Source organism: Chinchilla lanigera, unplaced genomic scaffold (genome assembly GCF_000276665.1).
Source record: "Chinchilla lanigera isolate Chin_1 unplaced genomic scaffold, ChiLan1.0 scaffold00005, whole genome shotgun sequence".
Classification (NCBI taxonomy): Eukaryota; Metazoa; Chordata; class Mammalia; order Rodentia; family Chinchillidae; genus Chinchilla; species Chinchilla lanigera.
The window spans coordinates 33,428,376-33,453,451 of record NW_004955406.1 but is presented as its reverse complement, the minus strand read 5'-3'; the positions used below and the strand labels follow the sequence as shown (position 1 = coordinate 33,453,451).

Here is a 25,076-nt window from a genome sequence, read left to right as displayed (position 1 = left end):
AGTATCCGGGTATTTTTTGATCACAGAAGTAGTGCTATTATAGATATTTTAATACCTTATAAATCTTTTGGTGAGCATGAGTATAAATTTTTAAAGTATATACCCAGGGATGGAATTGGTTGATCATAAAGAATGTATATAATTTGGATTTGGTAGACTCTGTGAAGTAGTGCTTTAAAGTAATTTTACCGCTATCCACTCTTATTAGCAAAATATAAGACTTCTGCTGTCTCTACTTCCTTTCCAGCTCTCAGTATTTCATGAACTTTTTCCATTTTAGCAATTCTTGATAAGTTTGTAGTAATTATACCTTATCTTTTGAAGTAACATTTTATCCTAACCAGTTCAGACTGTTGTAACAGAAGACCACAGATTGAGCGTCTTAAAGAACAAGTATTAATTCTTCATACATCTGGGAATTCAGTGTTTCAGATCAGGTTGTCAGCATAGTAGGGAAGGACCAAGAGAGACAGAAAAGAAGGCAGGCAGGGAGGGAAGGAGGGAGGGGTAGAGAGAGAGGAAGAAAGGAAGGAAGGAAGGGAAGGAGGGAGGGAGGAAGGGAAGAAGGAGAAGTCAACACTCTTGAATCTGTCTTTATAAGGGCACTAATTCTATTACAAGGGTTACACCTCCAAAATCAAATTATCTCTCAAATGCTCCACTGCCCAATTCCATTTCACTGGGAAGTAGACTTTTGAACATATGAATTCAGGGGAAGATATAATGTGCAATACATGAAGTTTACATTCATCTTAGAGTGTAGGTAGGTCCCTATATGTAACACACCTTCAGTCTTTTCTATTTCCCTTCCCCTACACACCCAACTCCTCTGTATATCTCTAGACTTCCTTTGCCTATTATTATTATTATTTTCGTTCATGTTTACATATAATGTTTACATCAGGGTTTTATACTATTTCATAGCTTTCTTAATGCTTATATTTAAAGATAATGGATTTTTGAATTCCCTTTAGCTTTTTATTTAACATTTAACATATACAAGTACTTATTTTTTTACACATAGATACACATAATACACAATTGTACTATTGTTATAAAATGAACCTAAATGCTTAATAGGACATTGAGGAATTTCTTACCTTCGAAGTTCGTAAATTTTAAAAGCATTTGTTTTCTTTTTTTCATTTAATCATATTTAAAATTTATTATTTGTTTTGTATTCATCTGGCTCCAGAGGCAGTGAATTGATCTAATAATACTCTTTAGTGCAAAGGTGCCCGATGTGTTGCATTTTCTGTACATATTCTTTCTTATTGGCATTCCCTCTCCCACTCTATTTTCCTGCCTAGTAACTAGCAAGCACACTGAACCACTTGATGGGTAAACATTCTTTGTTCATATTCATCCAGAACATATATTTTATTTTTTGCATAAATTATTTTTCTAATTCATCTCATGACAGTCCTTAGTTCTTTTATTCAGTATTACATTTTAAGTACCTACCTGTTTTTGCATATACATTGCTGCATAGTTTTCATAATGCACACCTATCACAGGTAATTTTTCTATCTGCTCAGCGCTGTCATCTCAATTGCTTCTCCTTCTTGCTATACTAGTAATGATGCAATATACTTTTTCATACATGATCATTTTTTAGGAATATGAGGACATCTTTGGGCATATTTTTGGAATAGTACTTCTGGTTCAAAAAGTTCACCTACACAAAATATGTTTTTATGCTGATAGATTGCTTTTCAAAAGGTTATACCAGTCTATATTCCTAAACACACATAAAGGTTTCTATAATATCTCATTATTATTTTAATTTGTGTTCTTTAATTGCCAGTGTATATAAACATTTTCCTCTATATCACATACTTATGAGCCATTTGTTTCTTTTTTCTGCAAAATTCTTGTGCAGATTTCTTATAGCACATATTGTTTAGGCATTGCTATCTGTTCATTTGGCTCCTCCACTATTTTCTTAGTTTTATTGCTCTGGATCAGCTTTTCCTAGAATATCTTATGCTTTTTAAAATTTTAAGTAAAGGATTTTTTTCTTTTGAGAAAAGGTATATTTATAGTAAACATTTGATTTTTTAAAATGTCTTATTCTTACATAGTTTATATATGTTCTGTTTCCATTATTGTATTACTACACATGCTATTTTCTAATGTCCAGTAACACCATGCACACTTTGTATTTCTTTGTCTTCTATTTATGTGTTTGGATATCTCATCAGTTTTACTTACCTTTTAAAAAATTGCATGTTGATTTCTTCAAGTCTCCCCTTCAGATTTCTTCAGTCTCCCCAAAATATAGAATAATAGAATAGAATCCTGTATGTGTGTGTGTGTGTGTGTGTGTGTGTGTTGATGCTGGGCTTTGGATATTAATTTATTTTTCTTCTCTGTCCCATATTATTCTGAGCTTTATTAACTTACTTTGCATTTCTGGCCTTTTAATTTTTTCTTTATGTTTTATTTTATTTACTTGAACTCAAGAAAACTCGATTAAAACTGTCATTTGATTTATGATTAATCATCTAGTGATATCTTAAATCTTTTTTTCTTACATTCTTTTTCCAACTAATTTCATGTTTTAAATTTATGAGTATGCCTTGCAAGTTGGTTTTCTCCTGAGTCTTATTAATTTTAAATAAGGCAAATAAATTTGGTTTAAATATTTTCCAAAATAAAATGAACAATGAGAAATGTAAGTGCCAGCTGAAGCAGGGAAGGCTTAGGACATATTTTCTTACCATGTTTTGCAACCTCTGTAGAAGACTATGCAGTTATTCACCTCTTTGTTGAAGAGCAGTGTGCAGAGTTTTGACAGTGCATCTCTCTGTCTCCAGTACTCATAGCTTATTTAACACATATTAATTTATTTTCTGCTGGCTTTGATTATCTGTCACCAGATGCCAGTGGTAGATATCCTCTTGATTGCTTTTTGGAAAGATGGCAGGTTCTTATTTAATCTTCTGTTACTCATCAGTCTTGGTTTAGAACATCAGTAGCCCATTCACATTTCCCATGGAACATGTTCTTAATCTTTCTGGAACCATGCCTTCTTCTTTGAGAACTCATTAGAGTATTTAAAATACCTGAGTTTGCACTTACTTTTGATGCAGACTCTCAATTTTCCCAGCCAGTTTTTAAAATCATATTTGGGTTTTGTGGTTTAGTATGTGTCTTGTCTCCTAGTCTGACTGAAGATATAGCAACTTATATTTGGTTGTTCTTTCAGTTGTCATTTAGAAAAATGGATAAAACTATGAAAGGGAAGAATGTTCAACTTATGTTTGATATAAAAATAGCACAGCAATATTAGGTAAAATATGGTACTGCTCAGTAAATATTTTTAAAGGCTTTTCTTGATAGTCTGCTATTACTGTGAAGTTTTACAGTTTTCAAAGGGATCAGGTGGTCTGATGACTGCTGTGGGTGGATAATTACTGCAGAATATAAAAGTCAGTACCTAAACGTGGAATGTTTGTCCATGCCAAGGAACTGAAAATTAGCATCCAAATAGCAATGGAATTTGCTGAGGAAAAAATTGTAAAGTTGTCACACTATTTAGTTTTATTATGAAAAGATTTTGGCCTTAGGCCAAAAATGACTGATGAATATTTGTAGCACTATTGGGATTGCCATATTTTATTAGTTAGAAGTTTTGTTCAGGTATGAGTGAAAAAAATATAGTACTATCCTTGATCTTAGCCAAAAGGCTGAGTGAAAGAAATATAGTGAAAGTTATCTTAACTAAAGAGAGAATTTATTGATTGGGTATTCTATGTTTGGTGGTTATTTTATTTGTGGCCACATACAGAGGTTTCAAACAATGCTGTTTTGCTATAAAGCACTGGTTTTTCTTAAACCATTCAAAATAAAGACATACATATGGAAATTCTTTTCTGGCCAGAGTTGTTAGAAATCCTTTCCTGATACACATATGTGAAAGATTCTACATTCCTACATTGTCTGATCCAACTTGGACCATATGTCTCTAAAGGTGTGTAGGAATAGATGAATCTTACATGGTCAAATAAGAAGTGTAGGGTGCTTATTTATAGGAACAGGATGTTGAGGCGCCAAAAATTGAGTAGTTAATTGAGACATTATTTCAATATTTTGATTGCAATATAATGTAGCTATAGGCTTTACATTTCTACTTTGAGTTTCTGAAGTCTATTTTTTGTTTTGTTTTGAAAAGGGCTGTGGAAAGAATGAACCATATAGACTGGATTACTTCAGTGATCGCTCTCTGTCTCTGTCTCTGTCTCTCTCTCAGAAGTGAGAATACTAGATGGTAGAAGTAACACCTGTCAGAAATCATAGGGCAGGATATAGCAGGCAAGACAATTAAATGCAAAAGAAATTATGTCCTTTGTGGCATTATTGCATCACTATGTTAGATCTTCTAAAGCTGTTGTATTTCTGAATTTTTCCACATGCAAGATGATAGGTTTGTTTAACATTTATTACATTGTACATCAAATATTCTCCTAGTTATAACTGATAATCTCTTCAGGGACATACCAGGACATTTTGTCTTTAGCCTTTATGAATAATGGCAAAATTTCTTTGTCTGAGATCTAATACAGATGTGTAATTTCCACCTGAATATTCTTTGATGTTGATCCTATGGTTCCTTTTGATATAGTCTAAAGAAAAATCGATTGACTCTAGACAGAGACTCTTCCTCTTTTGTCAAGCATCTATATTTTAATTTTTAATTGACTTGATTCTTCTTTCAGCTTCTAATTCAGCTTCTGTAATGTCTCTCACAGGGATCCCTGTTACTACTGGGTTATACCTTGAATATCTGTATTTTCTTTTATTTGATCAATTTCTGATTATTAATTCACACATGATTCTATTATGAATGACCTGGCCTTAGTTTATTTATGATTGAACCTTACCTGGAAACTGAGATTACAGTGTAGTCCTTTAAGAGTGGTTGTGTTTATCAGGGAGATAATCCTTCGCAGGAGTTTTTAGCAGTAAAGAAAAATAAGATAAGAAACAAATGATAAGAAAATGAAAAGATAATTATTTAATATGATACTAGATTATTCTGGCCTCATTAAAATCAGTTTCTAGTTTAAAAATTGTGGATAAAATATTTTTGAAGGGCTGATTTAATAAAATTGATAAGTCATAGAAAGATCTTGGTTTTAAGAGAATTTGATAGTCATTTTTACAACACACTCCTGATTTAGGAAATTAGTTAACTCATTTTTGGCTCTCAGGACATTAGCATCCAGCGGCATTCAGCATTTCTGTACCACATTGTACAACTTGGTGATTTTCCCAGGGCTTAAGTCCAAGTGCACTCAGGCTTGTAAGCAGAAAAAAAGGAAATAGAAAGTACAAAGGACAAATTAAGAGTTGTTTCAAATTTGTTTCCTAAATTTGTGTAGACGCCTTACCAAAGAATTTTAGCCCTATATTCTTAAACACTATATATTGTATTTCTTCATACTAATCAGTACTTCCATATATTTTGCATTGATGTTTGCGTAGGAGTTGGAGTCTTTCTCTTAATAACTGAGGGAGCAGTGGTATTTCCAGATTGCTTTTCCACCATATCTTTATTTTCTCCAACCACAATATTTGCGTGGACCCAATGTAAAAATTGCATTACTCATTTAGCTCTGTAGCACATGTTCAGCTCGTTGCATTTGAACTCAATATGGGAAGCCGGTGAACACATACACACTCACACACACATTTTTGCATGTGAACATAATTTAAGATGCTTGTTTTAATTTCAAATGTCTACGTAATTTGTCTTCTAACTGGAGAATATTTTAGGTATTTTTCTGATTACCCATATTTACCATTTCCAACAGAGAGCAGAAAAATAACAGAGCGGCTTGATCTTTTTTTTTTTTTTCATGTCAGCAGATTTACATTGTTTCAGTTGTTCTGAGGATACATACTTTAACTCTTTAAAGAGAATCAAAGCTTTTCAATCAGTTGTGTGAATTTTGAAAACTATAATTAAATTTATTTGCTAAACCGAACTCACGATGTTGCGCTTGCCAGGCAGGCGCTGTGCCCCTGATCTAAATCCCCAGCCGCTGCATTTTCATTTTGAGTAAAATTCTTTCATTTTCTACATTTTGCTCCTTTGTTTTGTTTTGTTTTGTTTTTTTTTCCGGTTCCGGAAACCGAACTCACGGCCTTGCGCTTGCTAGGCAGGCGCTGTGCCGCTGAGCTAAATCCCCAGCCCAAGGCTCACATTTTGAAAACACACTTAACAACAGAAAACTAAGTTGAGCATCATTCTAAAATATTTAGATGCACCAATGTATTTAAATCCTCCCAAGTCAATATTCAGCTCCGTTTTACAGAATGGGAAACAAGCACAAGGAGTAACTTGCCTGAGGTCAAGCAGCTAATACTTGTCAGTCTCAGGAGCTAAGTCCAAATAGTCCAGATTTCGAGTGTGTATGCTTCATCCTGAAACACTACTGCTTCTCAGGCAGTTGGTTGAGATGAGCCAGAGAGGAGGGGCAATCTGGGGAGGCAATGAGACCAGATGTGAAAGGACATACAGGGTTGGGGTAAGTTTTAGAGCAAATACGTCTACCTTAGGAATTTGGAACCTCAGTGCTGGGATGTCAGGAGAGGGTTTCTGTAAGAATTTTTGTGTATGTTTGCATTTGTAAAAGATAGGATACAGATCCTTCAGCCACTCAGAATGGAGTGATCTCACGTTGCAAAATTTGCATTTTACAAACTATGTTTTTGAATGCATATAATATATCAAACACTATTTTGCATGCTGACTGCTGAAAGGAACAAAGTCCCTGCATGCCTTTATGGACCTTGTAACATAATGGGAGTGGAGAAACAGGAAAAAAATCAAATAAATACAATAAATTAGACAATGATGAATCTTTTACAAATACAGTTACAGTTGGTGTTGTGATAGTTTTGTATAGCAGAGGGTGACTGAATGACGTCTTTGCGTTGGGTGACCCAGTAGGTCTTCCATAATAAAAAGTGCTGAAGCAGTGAAGCAGCCTTGTGAAGAAGATGGGTAAAACCAACGGGGACAGAAAATGTCCTCAGTTGGTGTAAAAGAAAGTCTCTCTGTTCTCAGACATTCTCACTCAACACAACGCGCTTCACTTCCGGTCATTATGTGTGGATATTTCTCCTTACCAACCACCAATCACCTTTCCAGTGATATCAGTTGAATGTTCTATAATTTAATTCAGTTCTGATATTATCTACCTGGATATGGCTCAGATCCCACAGGGTGGGATCAGTGCCAAGAGATTGCTCCTCATTTTAGGTAGCAGTTGTAAGCCTCAGGTTTTACCTGTGCTTCTAAGCACCTGACTATTAATTCATGTTTAACTAATTTACAAAGACGGTCACAGACCCATGGGAAACATTTTACTTATATTTAGTGACTGGTTCGTTTGTTTACTTATTTAGTTATTTTTTTGTACTGAGGACTGAATCCAAGGAATGCCAAGGTACAACTCCAGGCTATTTATTTATATATTTATCTATTTATAGTTTGAGATAATTTTTGCTAAGTTACCCAGCCTGGCCTTGAACTTGACAGTCCTGTTGCCTCAGCCTCCCCAGTAGCTAGTATGACAGGCGTGTGTCAGCATGCCCAGCCATTGAGTGGTTTATATAAAGGATAAAAGATACAAAGGGCAAGATGAAAGAAAGGCATAGGGCAAAGTATGGTAAACGGCACAGAGCTTTCATGCCCTCTGTAAGGGCGCAACCCTTCCCTGAACCTCCATTTAGCTTGAATCAAAGGATCAAGAATAAAACTAATCAAGAAAATAGAGGCACACGTGCCTCTTTAATCTGGCAGCAGAAGTTGGTTTCCCGTTTGCTTTTGCTCTCACTTCTCTGATTTATCTCTTCCTCCTAGCCTTTCTGGGGCCAGTCTCTGTCTTCCCCGCCTCCCACGCTGTGAGTCAGGTGCATTCATTCTTCCTTAGTATCAACAGCCACCTTGTTTCCCGGATTCATGGCTCTGGACGAGAATCTGGTCCTGGTAGGCAGACACACATATCCAAACCTTGTAGAATTTTCCATGTGATTTTTTTCAGGTGGCTCAAGGCAGAATTTTCTCACTCAAACTTACCTTTGGGTTCTCATCTCACTCAACAGTAATGCCCCTAACCTACATATTCACCTTACTGATTCTGCACCTCATTCACCTTCACACTCTCTCAGCTGTCCAACCTTGTGATTCTGTCTTCTTAGTTTCCTATAAATCTGTCATCTGCTTTGTATCTGCTTATAATCACGGCCTTATTTCATACAACTGGCATATTTCATCTTAAATACAGTATAGTTTATAAATGGTCCTCCACGTGTTTCTTCCTTTCTTTTCTTCTCCATCGATTAATTAGCTACATTGACACCATGTGATCTTTTCAATATGAATTGGGCTTTATTATTTACTTGCTCAAAATCCTCAAGGGATTCATCAAACTCTTTGGTATAGTGCACAAGGTACCTAACATAGGGTATTTAATAAATGGAAGCCATTTATAGCTGCCCATCTTCCTGTCATTCCCCCATTACCTTTCTGATGACTTTCTACCTAAATGTACACTCAACACAAACCTGATGTCACTTCTATTTGCTGCTATTCACATGCCTTTTCACAGAATTTGGTGATAAAACATTATGTTCATATATATTGTAAACATGCATTTTCTCATTTTTTTTTGTTGTTTTGTTTTTTTTTTCCAGTACTGGGAATCGAACTCATGATGTTGCGCTTGCCAGGCAGGCGCTGTGCCCCTGATCTAAATCCCCAGCCACTGCATTTTCATTTTGAGTAAAATTCTTTCATTTTCTACATTTTTAATTATGTTCATTATACACAAAATAATTATCAGTACATTCTTAATTGTTAGGATCACTCTTCACCCAAGGGAATGATTCTTTTCTTTCATTTGCAGAATAAATGTCCTAGAAATAAGAAATTTTAAAAATGATATTTTATTGAAAAAATGAAATAATACCTTCAAATGTGCTTTCTACAAAATAAAACTAAAAGTTTTAAAACTACGAGTTTTAATTTTTCCTACTCTACATTATTGACACTTATGACATCAACATAATTATTTAGAAGGATTTTGGTTAGTGCTCTTTTTTTTAGTATGAGACCAATCTCCTGTATTGCTCATAATCCACACTAAATGTTGACTAGAAAATGTAAGAACATCAGCGAGGTACAGAATTGCAATGTACAGAACCAGGCTTAAAATTGTTTCCAAAAATTGAATCTCATGTTATAGTAGAATAAAAGCTTTCATCCACAGAGAGAAAGGAAAAGACTATGAGATAAGAGACTAAAAGCACATGGTGAAAATAGGAAACCAAGGCAGAAAGAGTGAAAGAGGAAAGTATATTTTAACAGCAGGGAATGACATGACATTACAAGAAAAGAAAAGAGTAAAAATGTAGACACACAGGAGGAAGAGCTAGGAGTTCAAATTAATGACAAAAGTGAAAAGTCTTTGATGGAAAATAGAAAAAAATGTATAAAATGGAGCAAAAGGATCTTCCAATTATATCTTTAAGTTTTGATGCCCCCAAATTGCTATATTTTAAGAATGCCATAGTATCCATCTTGCAACATTTAAAAAAAAATTCTTAAATATAGAACTTGGAGCTTTTTCACTTTGACAGCATTTTTAAGGCACTCTCACAGAAAATCAGCACATCATTGATGCAAAAAGATACAACTTGTTTGGTTTAAAACATTGGAGTACTTTGTAATTAGTAGTATCCTTAACAGCTGTGCTGTAACACTGCTAGCTGAGCAGTTTTACTAACTGACTACAAAAATGTGTTTTTTTTTAACGTAAAGTGTTTTGCTTTTAAGCCTTCAGCACCTCTGGAGTCTAACACTCAATAGCAATTCTACTCCTGCCCTAGTGTGCTCTGATCTTTTAACTGTAAATATTTCAGATTTATCAGTCACCCTGATAAGTAAATGCATACTGTAATCATACAGCTATTAACTTGGAACATTAAAAATAAATTTCAGAGGTCCAACTTAAGTGCAGATGATAAAGTCTAAAATATAAATCTGATATTGTATCTCTCATCTCCGTCTCTGTCTCTCTCTGTCTTCTAAAATATAAATCTGATATTGTATCTCTCATCTCCGTCTCTGTCTCTCTCTCTCTACAACAATGTAGTGATAAACTTTCTTATTTGTCAAAATGACCACAAAGCTTCATGCTAAACAATGCTTATATGGACTTATAACTCTGGAGCTAAAATGTTAAAATAATGCTTTAATAGGTTTAAACACAGATTTGATCAAATTTTGCTATTTTGAATGGAAAGATAAGCCACAGGGAGAGGAGAAGACATCTAAGAAAAATGCACTGATAATAGTACAACAGATCAGATTATGATAAGGATTGACCAGGGGTATGAAGGGTCCAAGGGAAGAAGGCATCACAGTACCCTAGAAACATCAGAGCACCTAGTGGAGAACACATCATTTAAGGTATATCAAGAACGGATAAATTTGAGACTAGAGGCAAAAGGTATGCCCATCTTCTTCCAACTGTGATCTTTCAAATATAGATACTCATTCTATTTTATATGTGATTGTATACTTTTGCTGATTTTTTCTGCTTTTTAACTTTCTTTACAATTGTCCGCTACATGACCTCCGTTGAGAGTTTATCACACTAAATGAATCACCATTTTCTTGATAAGCCAAATTTTTTTCCTAAAAACTCACTGGCTCTCTTCATACTCTTCCCTTTGGTTGTGTCTTATTTCTTCCCTTACCCTAAGCAGGTGGCAAATGTGTCTAGAAGGCTTAGTGAATTTTCAGAGTGTTCCTTGGCTCCACTATGAATAAGTGTTATCACAGGAGTCTGCGTGTCGAATCTCTTTGTATGCTCTTTGATAACTGATTCTCATCTTGTGTAACTTTCACTATGAACCTGTTTCTGCAAGTACATTGTGAGGTTCCTATCACTCTGCAGAGGGATACAGTACTCGGGCCCCTCAGCCCAGTCAGCCGGGCAGTTAATCTCTGGGTCTGTGTATACCCTGAGGAGATCAGTTCCTGACGGAGAGGACCCTATGGGCAGATAGAACTAGAGCTTGTATAGCAGCCATCATGCAAGCAGCAGTTGATACTGAAAAGCTCACTCTAGGCTCTTGGGTTCCCTTATCAGTCTGACGTGTGAACCACTAACAGAAGCACACCTAAAGCTAAGGGCGTGCAACCTGGGATTCACACGTTGCTAAGAGCACCAAGAGCATGCACAGTGACCTACAGCTTCTGAGGTTGCAGCCGGCTTACCCAGGCGTCTAAAGGTTTCTCTTCAGTGGCGGGTTTAAGGTGGCCCTGCACCCCCTCCCCCAGATAGGGAAACACCTTTCAGAATGTGAGAGGAAGAAAGGGACTTTCCTCGGGCTGGCAGCGGGGATTCCCTTTCCAGGAAGGTGCCTTTTGCTCATCCGCCCATCCAAGCTGAAGGCAACCAGAGCCCAGGAGCTCCTGGCTCCTTGGAACACGCCAAGCACCCCGCACCCGCTTTTCCAGAGAAGGGTCTGAAAGCCCGGAATCCGCTAATGAGCTCGCCCCCATTGGCTGTCCCCAAGGCTCCCCCATGCCGTCACTCTTATGCTAATGAAGGCGAGGCTCATTGGCTGGGCCTCGGGCGACAGCTCCGAGGACCTGTGTGCGGGGAGCGGGCTCGGCCGCGCCTGGGGCCGGAGCCCCCGTGCGTCTCGGGGTGCGCCGCCCTGGCTGCGCCCGCGCCCGCAGGATGCCCTGGAGGGGGCGCCTTTCTGCCCGCCGCGCGGGGCTCCCCCTGCCCCTGGCCGCCCCGCTAGGCGCCGCGCATTGTTGTCCCCCTCCCGGGCGAAGTAACTTTTGCATTCCCGCCTCCCCTGCGGTCCTGGGGACCAGAGGCGGCGCCGAGCCTGGGGGCGGTTCCTTGGCAGCGCCGATTCGAGTCTGAGCCAGACTTTGGGTCCTGGGCTTGGTTTGCATCATCCCCATCACACCCCGGGAGAGCGGCGCCGGCCCTGCTCCGCAGCCTCGGCTTCCGGCGCCCCCCGCCCTGCCGCCCCTGCCCTGCGCCCGCGCCTCGCCGCCGCCGTTACCGTCCTCTCCCTCGCCCCGCAGGGTTTCCCAGCCTGCTGCCTCCTGTCGTCCATTTGTTGTTTGATGTTTCCCACTCTTGAGGAAGGATGGTTGATCTGGAGAGCGAGGTGCCCCCTCTGCCTCCCAGGTACAGGTTTCGCGATCTGCTGCTAGGGGACCAAGGATGGCAGAACGACGACAGGTGAGGAGCGTGGTGCAGGGTCGTTCCCTTGGCACGGCTGGGAAGAAAAAATGACAGAGGTGGGAGGCTGAACCGGGGGAGAAGGGAGAGGAAGAAAAGAGGCGAAGGGGAGATCGCAACCCTGGGCGGGGAGTCGAGGAACCTGACGCCTCTCTCCATTTTGACCCTGCACAGCACTTGCTGTAGACAGGAACTCCTTGATTCCACTTCGTAACTCTTGCAAGGTGTCTATTGCATTTATCCGGCGCTGATGCTTTGCTCTGTCCGTGCCTTCCTTGGCCGTGTACGAGGCCGGTGTATCAGAGGTGCGGTGCATGCAAATGCCACGCAGTATCGCGGCCACACAATTTTTAGGATTTTCCTTAGGTGTGGTTCAATCCAAGTTGATGGAAAAAGCACATTAGAAACTTAAAAATCTCCTGCACCTATTTTCTTAAGCCTTGTCAGGCTTGTCTTGAGTACGTGTCTACTTGCCACTAGGAATTTTGCTTCTGTTTGAACATTGGGAGTTTCAGATAGATAGTTGGTTTAGATATGTAACAGGTAGTTAGTGAAAATGACTACCACTGCATAGAAAATGCTTATTTTGAACTGGTAACTGAATAGTATGGATAGTGGTGTTTGCATAGCATGAAACAACCTTTCTATGAAGTATGTTTTTCATCTCAACAGCATATATGTCTCAAAATTAAAGCTAAGTTTCAAAAGTAGAATATTTATATTACGAGCAAACATATTGCTCATGAGGTTTTTTTAATCATTAGCATCAGGGCTTTGTGTTAACTTATAAAATTCCTCTAGTGATCCCTACCAGATTATGAAAAGCATGTTTTGTGTTTTCATTGTATTCGGTGTTTTCTAGAATAATGATTTCGTGTATCGCGTGTTACATTTTCTTGTTTTTAAATGATGTGTGTATAATAGCTAAGCTTTTGACTCAATTAAAATGTTTTCTTGAAGTTCAGTTTGGCATGAATGTTCTATTTGAATTAAATAAAAGGTCCATTATTGGCCAATCTGCAATCTCTGCATTTACCATTGGGCAATGAGCCCTCCTTTTCCTCAGTTTTCAGCTCCCTGTCCTAACTCCTAGGCACTGCGTAAAGACTTTATCTTGGGTATCAATCATCTTTCTTAGTCTCATATTAGTAATTTAAAGGTATATGGACGTTTTGTAGAGGATAATATTTCAATTAAGTTGCACCTTTATAGGTAAAAGCATATATATTAGCCAAAAATTCAGAGAACAAATTCCTGAGGCATTGGCCAGTATGCTAGTAACCTATGATGCTCTGATTAATTGAAGAAATTTAAAGAATATTTAAACAGATCTGCAATGCTAATTGACATTAGATAAACTGTATTGGTCAACGTAAATGGCTGATCCTCTGCAGGCTAGTGGTCACAGTGATTGACTTTATATTCATTTCAGGTCCTTAAGATTATAATATAGAAAAGAGATCTTCATTGTAGAAAGTTTGAGATGGGGTGAATATGTAGGGGACGTATTTGGTCAAAGTGATGGTAGTGTTGTTTGTATTTCAATATATTGAAAATGCTAATTGCTCTTGTGGTAGTCTTCATCTTTCTAAGAATGCTGCAGAAATATTTCAGTGATTAAGAGTTGAGGTTAGTTGAATACTGAATCACTGCTATATTAAAAAGTTTTGTGTGGCTTCACTAAAAATTAGTGTTTACTTCCAGCTCTATTTGTTGTTAATCTTTAAAGACCAGATACTCAGAATCAGAGAGACTTCAATTTCAGTACTTTCCTTATTCTCTCAGGAACCAAGTGGTCACAGACAAGCCATTTAGCTATTGTGAGATTCTGGGTTTTTATTTTTAGTGTGGGAATATCTGCCTCATAGATAACTACATAAAATGGTTACAAGAAGGAAGGACTAATGATTAGTTAGTACTAAGACTGCCATGTGCTTTACCATGCTATATGTTATTTCAGTCAATCCTCAGATAATCTCTTAATATGAAGTAATTATTTTAGGGACAGGGAAACCAAGGTACTGGGAAATTAAATATAAGTAATACCTTGGTTCATGAATGCTGCACCTTGCCAACAATTTGTTTCACAAACAGAAGTGTTGGGCAAAATTTTGCTTCCATTCAGAAGCTCTGCTTTGTGTGCTGAACATAAAAAGGGCTGCTTCCCCAGAATCCTGGAACCAATTAAGTTTGTGAACTGAGGCACCACTGTATTTGTCTTGGGTACTATACCTTAAGGTAGATATGATTCCAGCTCAATTCTTTGAGACTCCTACTTCTCAAGAAAGTCTTAAGGAAAACAAGGAGAGAAACTTTTTTCCACTTAATTTATAAGATTTTATAAAATAAATTTTATAGCACTGGCATAGTTCACATTGTCATTAAATGTTGATTCCCTACCTTTTTCATTTTTGATTTGTAATTTGCACTGCTTTTCCTTATTTTTTCTTTGTTTTGTTTTTGGGATCCCAAAGTAATGTGTAGTAAAATCATTTCCTTTGTCATAGGTAGGGTCACAAATTTCTCTTAGAAATTATATCTAATGGGGCTGGTGATATAGCTCAGTGGCATAAGCATCTGCCTGGCAAGTGCAAGGTCCTGAGTTTGATCCCTGGTACCACACACACAAAAAATTATATCTGAATAGCAATCCCATTGTACTGATTTTCTTCTAGACTCAATTCTCTCAGAATTGATTAGGGAAACTTTTTTCATCTAGGAATGAATAGATCATTTCTATCAACAAATTCATTAAGTGCTCAGCTCATGATCTTTGGACTTCTTTCTATGAAAACCTTTGGCCTGAGCATCCCTCCCTGACAACTAACCTGGGAACACACTGCAGTGGTGGTGAACCTGTGGCACGTGTGCTGCAGCGGGCCCGTAGAGCTGTCTATGTGAGCCCTCCAGCCAAGTTGCCCCAACCTCAGCCCAGCAGCTGACCATTCAGATTTAATTGCAGTGTTGGCTCTTTGCAATAAATAAGTGGGTTTTGGGCTGCAGTTTGGGTATTTGGTCTCTAAAATGTTCACCATCACTGAGTAACTATGCCTGAGAGGCCAAGAAAAGCCGAAGTACCACTGAGTAAAGAGGAAGTTGACTAATAAATGCTTTAGCTGTCTCAATCCTTTGTTGGGATCATTCTGAAATACCTCTACATTGAGTACAAGGGGACTGGGTTGTAGATGTCCATTGTGGCATCTGGTTTAATACTGAAAGCTTTATTGGCTCCCAACACCTTTTTGCTTGATGACGATTTTCTCAAATTAACTCTTCAATAAACTACGTTGCAATTCTTTCTCAAAGATGGGTTCTGGCAGCGGGTGGGATCTGAATCATGATGGCTACCTTTTGGATCTGGAGTCTCATTTTAGAAAAAATGGAGCTATTGTGTTCTAACTGTGGGAAGAGGACACTTTCTGTTTTGCTTCTCTTTAGACATTTTAAACTAAATCTTAGTAAGACATAGTTATCTGGCATGTGAAAATAAATGAGGCATATATTAGATGCATAAAGGGGTATTACTAAAGAAAATGCATTGATGACCCCATTAGGATATAGAATGTATATATTCTACACCATAGATTTTTTTTTAATGAAGTAACATTGGAATTGATAGGTCACCTAAATTTGTATTATGCTACATTTTAGTAACTGCCTGAAAAGTACACACATATAATGCATATGTAATGTGTATAACGTGCATATAATGATTTGTACTGTATATGCTATATCTATCTATCATCTATCTATCTATCTAATCTATCTATATCTATCTGTCTATCTATGCATTACCTTAATGCCACCTTTAATTACCTCTCCCTCATTTTCATTCTGATATCCTCTTCTGGTAGAACATAAGGGAACATAGTAGTGCAGAGAATTTAGCATGTGGACAGCATTAGTTCTGTGATGTCACAAAGTAAGTTTGAGAAGAACATTACTTATGCCTTGGGGATGTCTACTGTACATATGATGCATATTTATTTGTTTTGTATCCTGAATAAAAACAACTATTTCCAATTGCTTGTATAAATGTCTTTAATGTCCATTTATCCATTCAGTTAATATTTGAATGCTTGCTACTTCTCATTAACTAAGGTCTTGAAAAAATATAAAGAGAAATATGAAGCAGTGCTTTTTGATATAATTGAGGTACTAGTTGATATAATTAGAAGTGAATTTCTCCTAGAACATTGGCAGTGTTGTATTTGATATAATGATTTCCTTCTAAAATTTCCATTTTAAGACTGTCAAGAAAGTCTGGCATCATTTGTAGATAGTATATCCAGCACTTGATTGAAAATAAAGTAGCTGAAGTCACCATATTAGATATTCAATGTATTTTGAATATAATATGTGGAATAATGAGCAGTTTTGATGTTATTTGGTGATTGATCTTGAGGTGACTAGAGACTGAGTCTCAATGGTTTTATTGGGAAGCTATTCTGTGATATGTAGAATCATTATGGTGCTAAAAGCCATAGTTTTCTGTTTATGTATTTCTATGATTTATACAGCAACAAATATTTAGAATATTCTGTATTTAAAGACTGGTAAGTTTTTTTTTTTTTTTTTTTAAAGATTGGTAAGGTCTGGGTTTTAAGCACCTTCAGACATCTAGTACAAGCCCTTCTCTTCTTTCATCAAGAATTGTTAATTTCTGGGTTTAGAACACAATGCATTTGATGTGAATAAATTGTTACAATTCCAATTACTGCTAATGGACAATTCTCAGTTGTAGTCATAGAAGAATAAGTCATTTATTTAATTAACACCATTCTTGTTTTTGAAAGTCAAGCAAGTTGTCCAACTCTAGCAATTTAAAGTGTATTTTTAATGTTTTTTAGGTAGCACTTAAAAGTAATGCATACAAATCTCTCTGATTAAAACCATAAAAGGATTTGAAGAAAAAGTGCAAATCTCAACAGTTTAAGAAGTGTTTATAAGAAAGGGACACATTTGAGTAGCTTTTGGAATATGTGAAATTTTGGGTATTATATAGAGCAAAATATGTCCCTACAGTATAAATTTTGGGAAGTGTTTTTGTAATGTTTTGTGTAAGATACATATGATTTTTTTCTCTTTGACATTCTCTTATCAATAAAATTAAAATTTGATTTTTTGAATTATGCAGAATGTAGTGTAAATATTTGAGCCCATTGAAACCCTATCATATTAAATACTTTCCATTCCTATCATATGGAATACTTTCTGTATTTAGTTAGTTTTAGTAATACCTTCCTACGAGTCTTATACTTTTAGCTTTTAAAAGTTCTTCCTCTAGATGGAATGCAGTAATATCATTTTCCACATATAAGATATAATATTTTAAAGAGATTTTACTTCGCATTGACCATTCACTTGCAGCTTCAACTCCGGATGAGTGACCATGAAAATGGTTTCAACTAGCATATTTACTGTCACAAAATTATTAAAATATTTTTCTCTTATATTACCAATGTAACATTAGTTCTCTATGAACAAAAAAAAGGATTTCAAACAGGATGAAAAATAATGCATATGAAAACCAAATACTCGTAGCCATGGTCTTAAATTTGAAATAAAATAAAAATTAAATAATAATTATGTAATAACACATGGCAGTAGTTATATCATGGTTTTATCATTTTGCTAATGTTAATAGTGAGTTTAATATTCCTATTGGCTGTTACAATTCACATTCTTGTTTATTAAAATGTTTTTAGAAACTCATAATTCATTTTGTCATTGATGGTTCTTCTGGTTTTTATTAGTGTAGTTATGAATTGCCGGTGTCATTTATTTGCCAAGCTTGTCTAAATTATCTTTAGAAAATGAAGTAAAAAACATATTTTTTACAGTGAAATTTAACTAGTTGCTTTATTTAGTTAAATGCTGAAATTTAGACTGGCCTTTTCTAAACATCACTTAGTATGCTTCATGTAGATCTCTATTTAAACTAATGCTTTTAAAACCTCAGTTTTAGGTTGGCAGTTAAAATTTTCATGCAAAAGTAACCAAAGATAATGTTCTGAAAAGACAGTTGTTTTCACTTTTTGATATCCTTATTTGCATGTGGAATATTTTTATGGGTCATGAAAAAGCAATTCTTTTCTTAAGAATCTTAATCATTGGATAGCAATCAATTTGCAATTTAAGGCAGATATCTATGCAAAAATTATGAACTAATGAGCAACATAAATTGTGTTCATACTGATACCAATATATAGTATAGGTATTGACTCAACTTCTTTTTGAAGGTTGAATAGATGGAAATGTCTGCCATTTAAGAAAGGATTTTTAGATATAATATCTAGGAATAAAGATGCAATGCAGAGCAATTCATCTATTATTATTATTTATAATTCTGTGTGATAAACAAAGTCTCTTGGAGTAGAAAATTGATTGATAGAAAGTTGATAGAATACCATCATAAGTGGTTAAAGTGATCACTAAGGTAGTAAAGCCAATTCTACTTTTGCTAAATAACATCTCCCTTTAAGGAATTCTGACAGAGTTGTACAGTCCTGAGTCTTTCTTTTAAAAATTACTCCATCCCATTTAAAAATACTGTGTTGAAATTCTTACTAGTATTGGTATCCTTCTTTTGCAAACATCAAATGACTACCAAATGTCAAGAAGTACACTACGCAGTACAATCGAATCATAAACAAAATTGTCCTAGTTCTGACTACTGTAAAATTTACAGTAGTGAAAACAGACATTCATTCTTCCTTTTAAATCTCAGAAACAGACTTTAAAACTGATTGTGGTAGAGGATAGAGAACATAGCAAAATGCACTGGGAAAGCAGGATTGGAGGACCCCGTGTAGTTTGACAGAGAAGAGTGTGGTTTGGGGAATTTGTGAAGAAATTTATGTTGAGATTACAATTGAAGGATAAGCCCCTAGTAGAGGAAGTACAAAAAGACTGTCTTATTCTAAGGACCATCTTGGATTAAGGGTCTGTGGAAGATGAGAACAAGGTTTTTTTAAGGATTTTAGGGAAGTCAGGGGACAGTTGGAGATATGGGCCTGGAGGCCAGGATACCAGTCTGTGCAGCAGAGTCCAGTGCTGTTTTCTGTGGTTTGTTCTTTCATGCGGTCTACATTTCTGTTCATCTCCTTCAAGCAGATACATGATCACTCTTGCTTGCAAGAGGTATGCAATCAAATATCCAGTGACTGGAGACTTCCAGTATCCAGACACTGAGACAAATGATGAGGCCAAGTACACATTGCAGACATAGAGGTGGATGGGCACAGGGCATGCAAGGAAACCTCAGCTCACAAGCAGTCACTTTTTGTTTATAAACACGAACATTCTTAATTAAGAAAATTACAGTAACACAATACATGATATCAGAAAAGCCAGTATAACACTTATTTTATGAGCAAAAGAAACTAATTTGGCTAGCAAAGTAAAACTCATGATTTTGATGTGGTGAAGTTTTGGTCTCTTTGAAAATTAGGATGACGTACAATGATTATATATGGATCTATATTTGATTTAAATATTTAATATGAATTATATTAAATAGTGAAAAAATCATCATGTTTTATATTTTATTTAATTGCAGGAATAAAGTACCCATCTCTGTATAATTTGTTTGTCGCAACGTTTGGCCATTTGCTTAAAACTTTAAAAACTTCTTTGGATCCAGATGCAGAAAGAAAGAAGGAGGGGTGCAAGTTAGAAATTTCTGGCTTTGATGCCTCAGTATCCAGGCACAACTAGAACAAGCTGACTCATGGATGTAGTATAATTTCAAGGGAAGGAGGAACCGATGCACATACTTAAAAACAAATCATTTACATACACTAAATGGGAAAGTGCACCAGTGGTATTAGATTTATTTGTATCTTATGATTGGGAGGTGGCGATGGCTTTAGAATTGGTGGTGAAGATGTGAGAGCCTGGAAAACTGTAGCTGTCTGAAACCAATAGACGGAAAATCGAGGCTGGAGAGGCTTATCAGCGGGAAAGGGAGACCAAGGACAATGAAATTTCTCTGTAGTTTTCAACTGAATTTTGAATTGATTATATTTTTCTCCATGGGTTTTGACAAATAGAAAGAAGGAAGACAATCCAAACAGAAACCTGTCAAGCTCGACTTCTCTAAAAGAGACAGTGGCTGGCAGCAGACCTCCAACGCTTGACCCTGTGCCTCCTTGGAGTCTTAGCGTGGTCTCTCTGCCACACTGCGCTTCAGTAGTTTCAGCACTATGGTGATGATGCCACCCTTCAGAGACTGTGAATCATTTCCTTCTGCGTATTCATTCCTTGAACTCAGAGTTGTATTACTTCCAATTTTCACAGTATGTAAATATGTGTAAGAAATGGACTTTGCATGCTAAGCCAAAAATACACAGTGAGTCTAAGAAATAAAGGACTGCTTGTTCTTGGCTTTCTTGGACTGGGCTCACACAAAATCATACTGACGAATTGTTATTACAAGGGTGCACTTAACCCATCTTGTAAATCACTGTGTGAATAAGGATAAAAGTGGATTAACACATTTCAACCTCATTTAACTTCCTGTGGGAAAACTCGCAGATTGTCCACATTGCAAACAAGCAGTTGCTAACAACAGGGGCCAGATGTGTGGTTCAATGATGGGCAGCCTGCTGTCTCAAGTCTGTCAAAAGCCGAAATACCACTCAGTCCCCTGGGAATCAGATCCAGTGATCAGCAAGCTGCACAGGTACCATTAAAGGGTGACGATAGGGACTTCAGTCACTGCCACACTATGTAGTGATTAGACTGGCAGATTATAGAGGAGAGTTTTCAGTATTTTGTTTCTGTATCTTACTTTTCTCCCCACAAGTGAGTTCATGTGCTACTGAAACTGAAAAGGCAGAGAATACTATGAACATGTACGGTAATACTGAATTTAACATTTATTGGGAAACAGTGAATGCTTATGAAGGGCTTGGTATAGGTCAAACACTGTTCTAAGCATTTTAAAGTACGATTAATTTTCATACCAGTTCAGACATATTCTGTTATTTTTTCCACTTACAGATGACTTGCCCAAGGTGCAGAAATTACATAATTTTTAAGACATATAGCCCATAAAAGGTAGAATCAGATTCTAATTGTAAGGGTTACTGACAATTTTTATAACATATACAAATATGATTTAAGTTTTTATAACTAACAGAAAAAAGAAAATACAAATAAATATAAAGGTTTTTCAAGAGAAAAAAAGCATATTTTATTTTATTTTATTTTTATTAAATGAGGGTCTCACTATGTAGTTTGGGCTGGTCACTATGTAACCTATCCCGTCTCAGCCTCCCAAATGCTGGAATTACAGGCCTGTGTCATGGTGCCTTGCCTAAAATCACATAATTTTTGCATTTCTATAGGCCAGCATTGTGGTGACTAGCTCAAAATGTGTTGTGGAATTATTGAAGTTGTAATATTTTTAAGGAGAAAAATGTGAGCAATTTAAAGTGTTGGTCACTGGACAGTCTGAAGAAAATAGATTGAAATTGGAAATTAGCATATCAGCTAGGGTAGAGATTTATTGTATATGTTTATTTATTTTAAATAGGCTAAAAGTAATATCTGTGGAACAAAGTAAAGATAATAGCTTAGTAGAATAGTTAATGTGAACAAATAGATGAACAATGAATTCTGAGCATATCTGGACCAAAAAAATAGTGTAAGATCATATAATTTACCTACCAAGACTCTTAAAATACTTGTTTTATAAATGTTAACCACAGTTGTCTTTTTCATACTTTGGTTAATCCACAATAATTATCATTCTTTTGATAGCTGGGTGTTTTACTCCGTTGGCTTCTAAGTAGGAATTTGGGGTTTTCTGCTTATACTCTAATTCCTAAAATATTTGTATCAGAGTTAAATTTGTTTCTCAACCAATGTGTTGATGATAGGGAAAATTCTCTTGCAGAGATGTTATGGGATTTAATTGTGGTAATGTGAATTATGTGACTAGGGCTTAATATTTAGGCCAATCTATTAGTGTGCTTCACCTGTTCTAAAGATTTTCAGTGCTTCATAGAAATGCAATCAGTAGCACAAGATAAATAGAAAATACAACAGAACAAAAAGACTATATGGGGAGAAATAAATTAGGTGGGGAGTTGGTGCACAACATCAATTCCAGGATTTCCTACACAGTTAGTGGAAATGAGTTACAAAGTTAGAGAGAAGAAGAAGGTGTGCTCAGTCTGCTTTAGGATGAGAAGCGAGTCATTCAGGAGAAATGCAACTTTCCTTGGTATCCATATTTAAAGGACATTGCTCCTGGGAATCTTTGGGTAGAGTGCTATGGCCTTAGCTACCCTCCTATCATAAAAGAATAGCACATTTCCTAAGAATCTTACAACATTGTTACTGCCAGGAATTGGTATAAGTAGAAAGAATTACCCACTTATATCTACAGGGTATATACATAAATGTATTTCAGATACATTTGATCAAATAAAAAGAAGAACACATCTGCTCTGTTTCCACAGCTTAGTTATTATCAATTGTACTACTATAAATATGGATATGCATATATCGCTATGGCATGTCTTTAATGCTTTCTGGAATATACCCAGAGAGGAGTAGCTGGGTCATATAGTATTCCTATTTTAGTTTGTGAAGGAGTCATCCTAGAGCTCATCAACAAATGAATGGATGAAGAAAATATGGTTTATACACACAGTGGAATATTATTCAGCCATAAAAAATGTCATGTCATTTGTCGAAAAATGGATAGAACTTGAGACTGTTATGCTAAATGACACAAGCCAGACTCAGCAGTTTAATATCACATGTTGTCTTTTATATGAAATACCTCAAATATCAATCAATCAGTCAATCAAAGGAAAGATCACAGCTTTGATTAAGAGTTAAGAATATAAAGAGATTGGAGTTGCATTCTTTGTGGAGAGCCTGAAGCAGAAATATAGTCAATAGATGGTAGGGTGGTTGTCCTTCATGGAGTACCTATTGGTATTCTAGTCAAAACACAAGCATGAATGGTGGTCATTGTCACATCCTTAAATATTTTGGATGAATTTATACTTCTCTCCTAATAAATATCCAAAATAAATGCATTAGCTGTCTGTCATTGTTATTCAATAGCTTTGAAAATCAATTTAAAGAAGGAAAGGTTAATTTTGGCTCATGAGTTCCGAGACTGCAGTCCATGGTTGGCTGGCTCCATTGTTTTGGAGCTTGTAGTGAGGTAGTAGACCAAGACAGAATGGTGTGGCAGAGGAAAGCTGTTCACCTCATGGCAGCTAGGAAGCAGAGAGGAAAATCCAGGAATGAGACACTCCCCAACTGCACACCCTGGTCCATATTGCCTGGTAGGCCTTAGCTCCTAATGACCCATTCAGTTATGAACTTGTGGATTCACTCCATCGAATTAATGAACTCAGTGAATTAATTGACAAGGTTGACATCCTCATGATGCAGTCACCTTTGCAGAACCCACCGTGAACACTGCTACACTGGGGATCAAACTTTTAGCACATGAATTTGGGGAAGGACACTTCATATTTACACTGTGACAGGAAATGCCATACAATTTAATGGTGTCTTAAGACTTGATGAATATCTTTCATTTGGTATTTTTATAGTCTCACATATCTAGATGTACATAGCTACATATGCATGCATCTCTATACATACAGATCTAGTACATGTTAGTCACATTTATCATATAAATAGCCTCAACCTAGAATATCATTGTAATTTATCTATGAAAACCCAATATCCCTATAATTATCCTTTATTTTCCACTGCAAAACTTTACAGTAGTTTTGGATTACACATTCAGCTTACTTTAGTTATTGAATTTCACCTTCCCTGGTAATTTTTCATCCTTTCTTATTTAAAGTATTCTAGCACTTGCTGATATGCCATATTATTCTTAGTAGGTTTTATCATCTCAACTCTAGTAATCCTTAATGTGTATCTCAAGCCTCATCCAACCTCTGTGTTTTATCATAATCCTCCTAAACATGATTTTTTCATAAAATACTCTTGTTTTATCTGATATCTGTGTGAAATGAAAAGCATAATAGAAGAAAGATGAATAAGAAGTATGGAGAAGTTCATCTCGTTCCTCAAATTACCTGTTTTGTTGTTCCAAAAATATTATAACATAAATGCTAATTTGTTTCCATGATACTACTAGTTTCTCTTATTTTATTGAAAAGGAAGTTTTGTGTCACCATCTTTCTTCTTTGTAGGAGTCTTTTTTATCTATGTCTTATACTCTGAGTAACTAGTTTTATAATACACGGTGTATTAACAATTTTTATTCTCATTGTTTTGCTATGAATTTTTTTTATTTTCTCATGAAATAAAAAAATCCATGCTATGACACTAATGATTGTGAGGTGAAATTTAAACTGTTTATCTCAGTGTTTAATACTTACTATGTGATATTTAAACTGTTCAGCTCAATATTCATTTCTCTTTCATTTTAGACTTTTCTTCCTAAAGTGCTTCTTGAATTACAATGATGGCAGTAAGTCTCAGAAATCACTCTTTACCTTACGACTGATTGTCTTATCTGTCTTCTGTCCACATCATCCCTCTTTTCATGACTAGACTCAGCTCAGTGCAGAGCCAGTTATTAATAAAATATTTGAAATTAATACTCAGTATATCAGTAGTAAATTCTTCATGTCATTATGTTGTTTTATAATTATGTTTATGTTTCTGTAGGTATAACATTACTTTCTAGGGAAAAGGCTAAGTCTTTAATTCATTTTGAATTCTCCTACATTATTTATTATATGTGGTTTATACAAAACTTCCAATAATTTT

The 25,076-nt window shown here is 36.1% G+C and overlaps 1 protein-coding gene across 2 annotated transcripts in view; it reads left to right on the top strand.

Moving 5' to 3' along the window:
• Nucleotides 1–12,109: 12,109 nt before the first annotated feature.
• Nucleotides 12,110–25,076, top strand: part of Kcnt2 (potassium channel, sodium activated subfamily T, member 2) — a 360,773-nt gene continuing 347,806 nt past the window's right edge. For both annotated transcript variants that reach the window (XM_005375111.2, XM_005375110.2), the window contains exon 1: nucleotides 12,110–12,290. In XM_005375111.2, coding sequence (XP_005375168.1) covers nucleotides 12,196–12,290 — 95 coding nt within the window. In that variant the 5' untranslated portion in view covers nucleotides 12,110–12,195. The remainder of the gene's footprint in view (nucleotides 12,291–25,076) is intronic.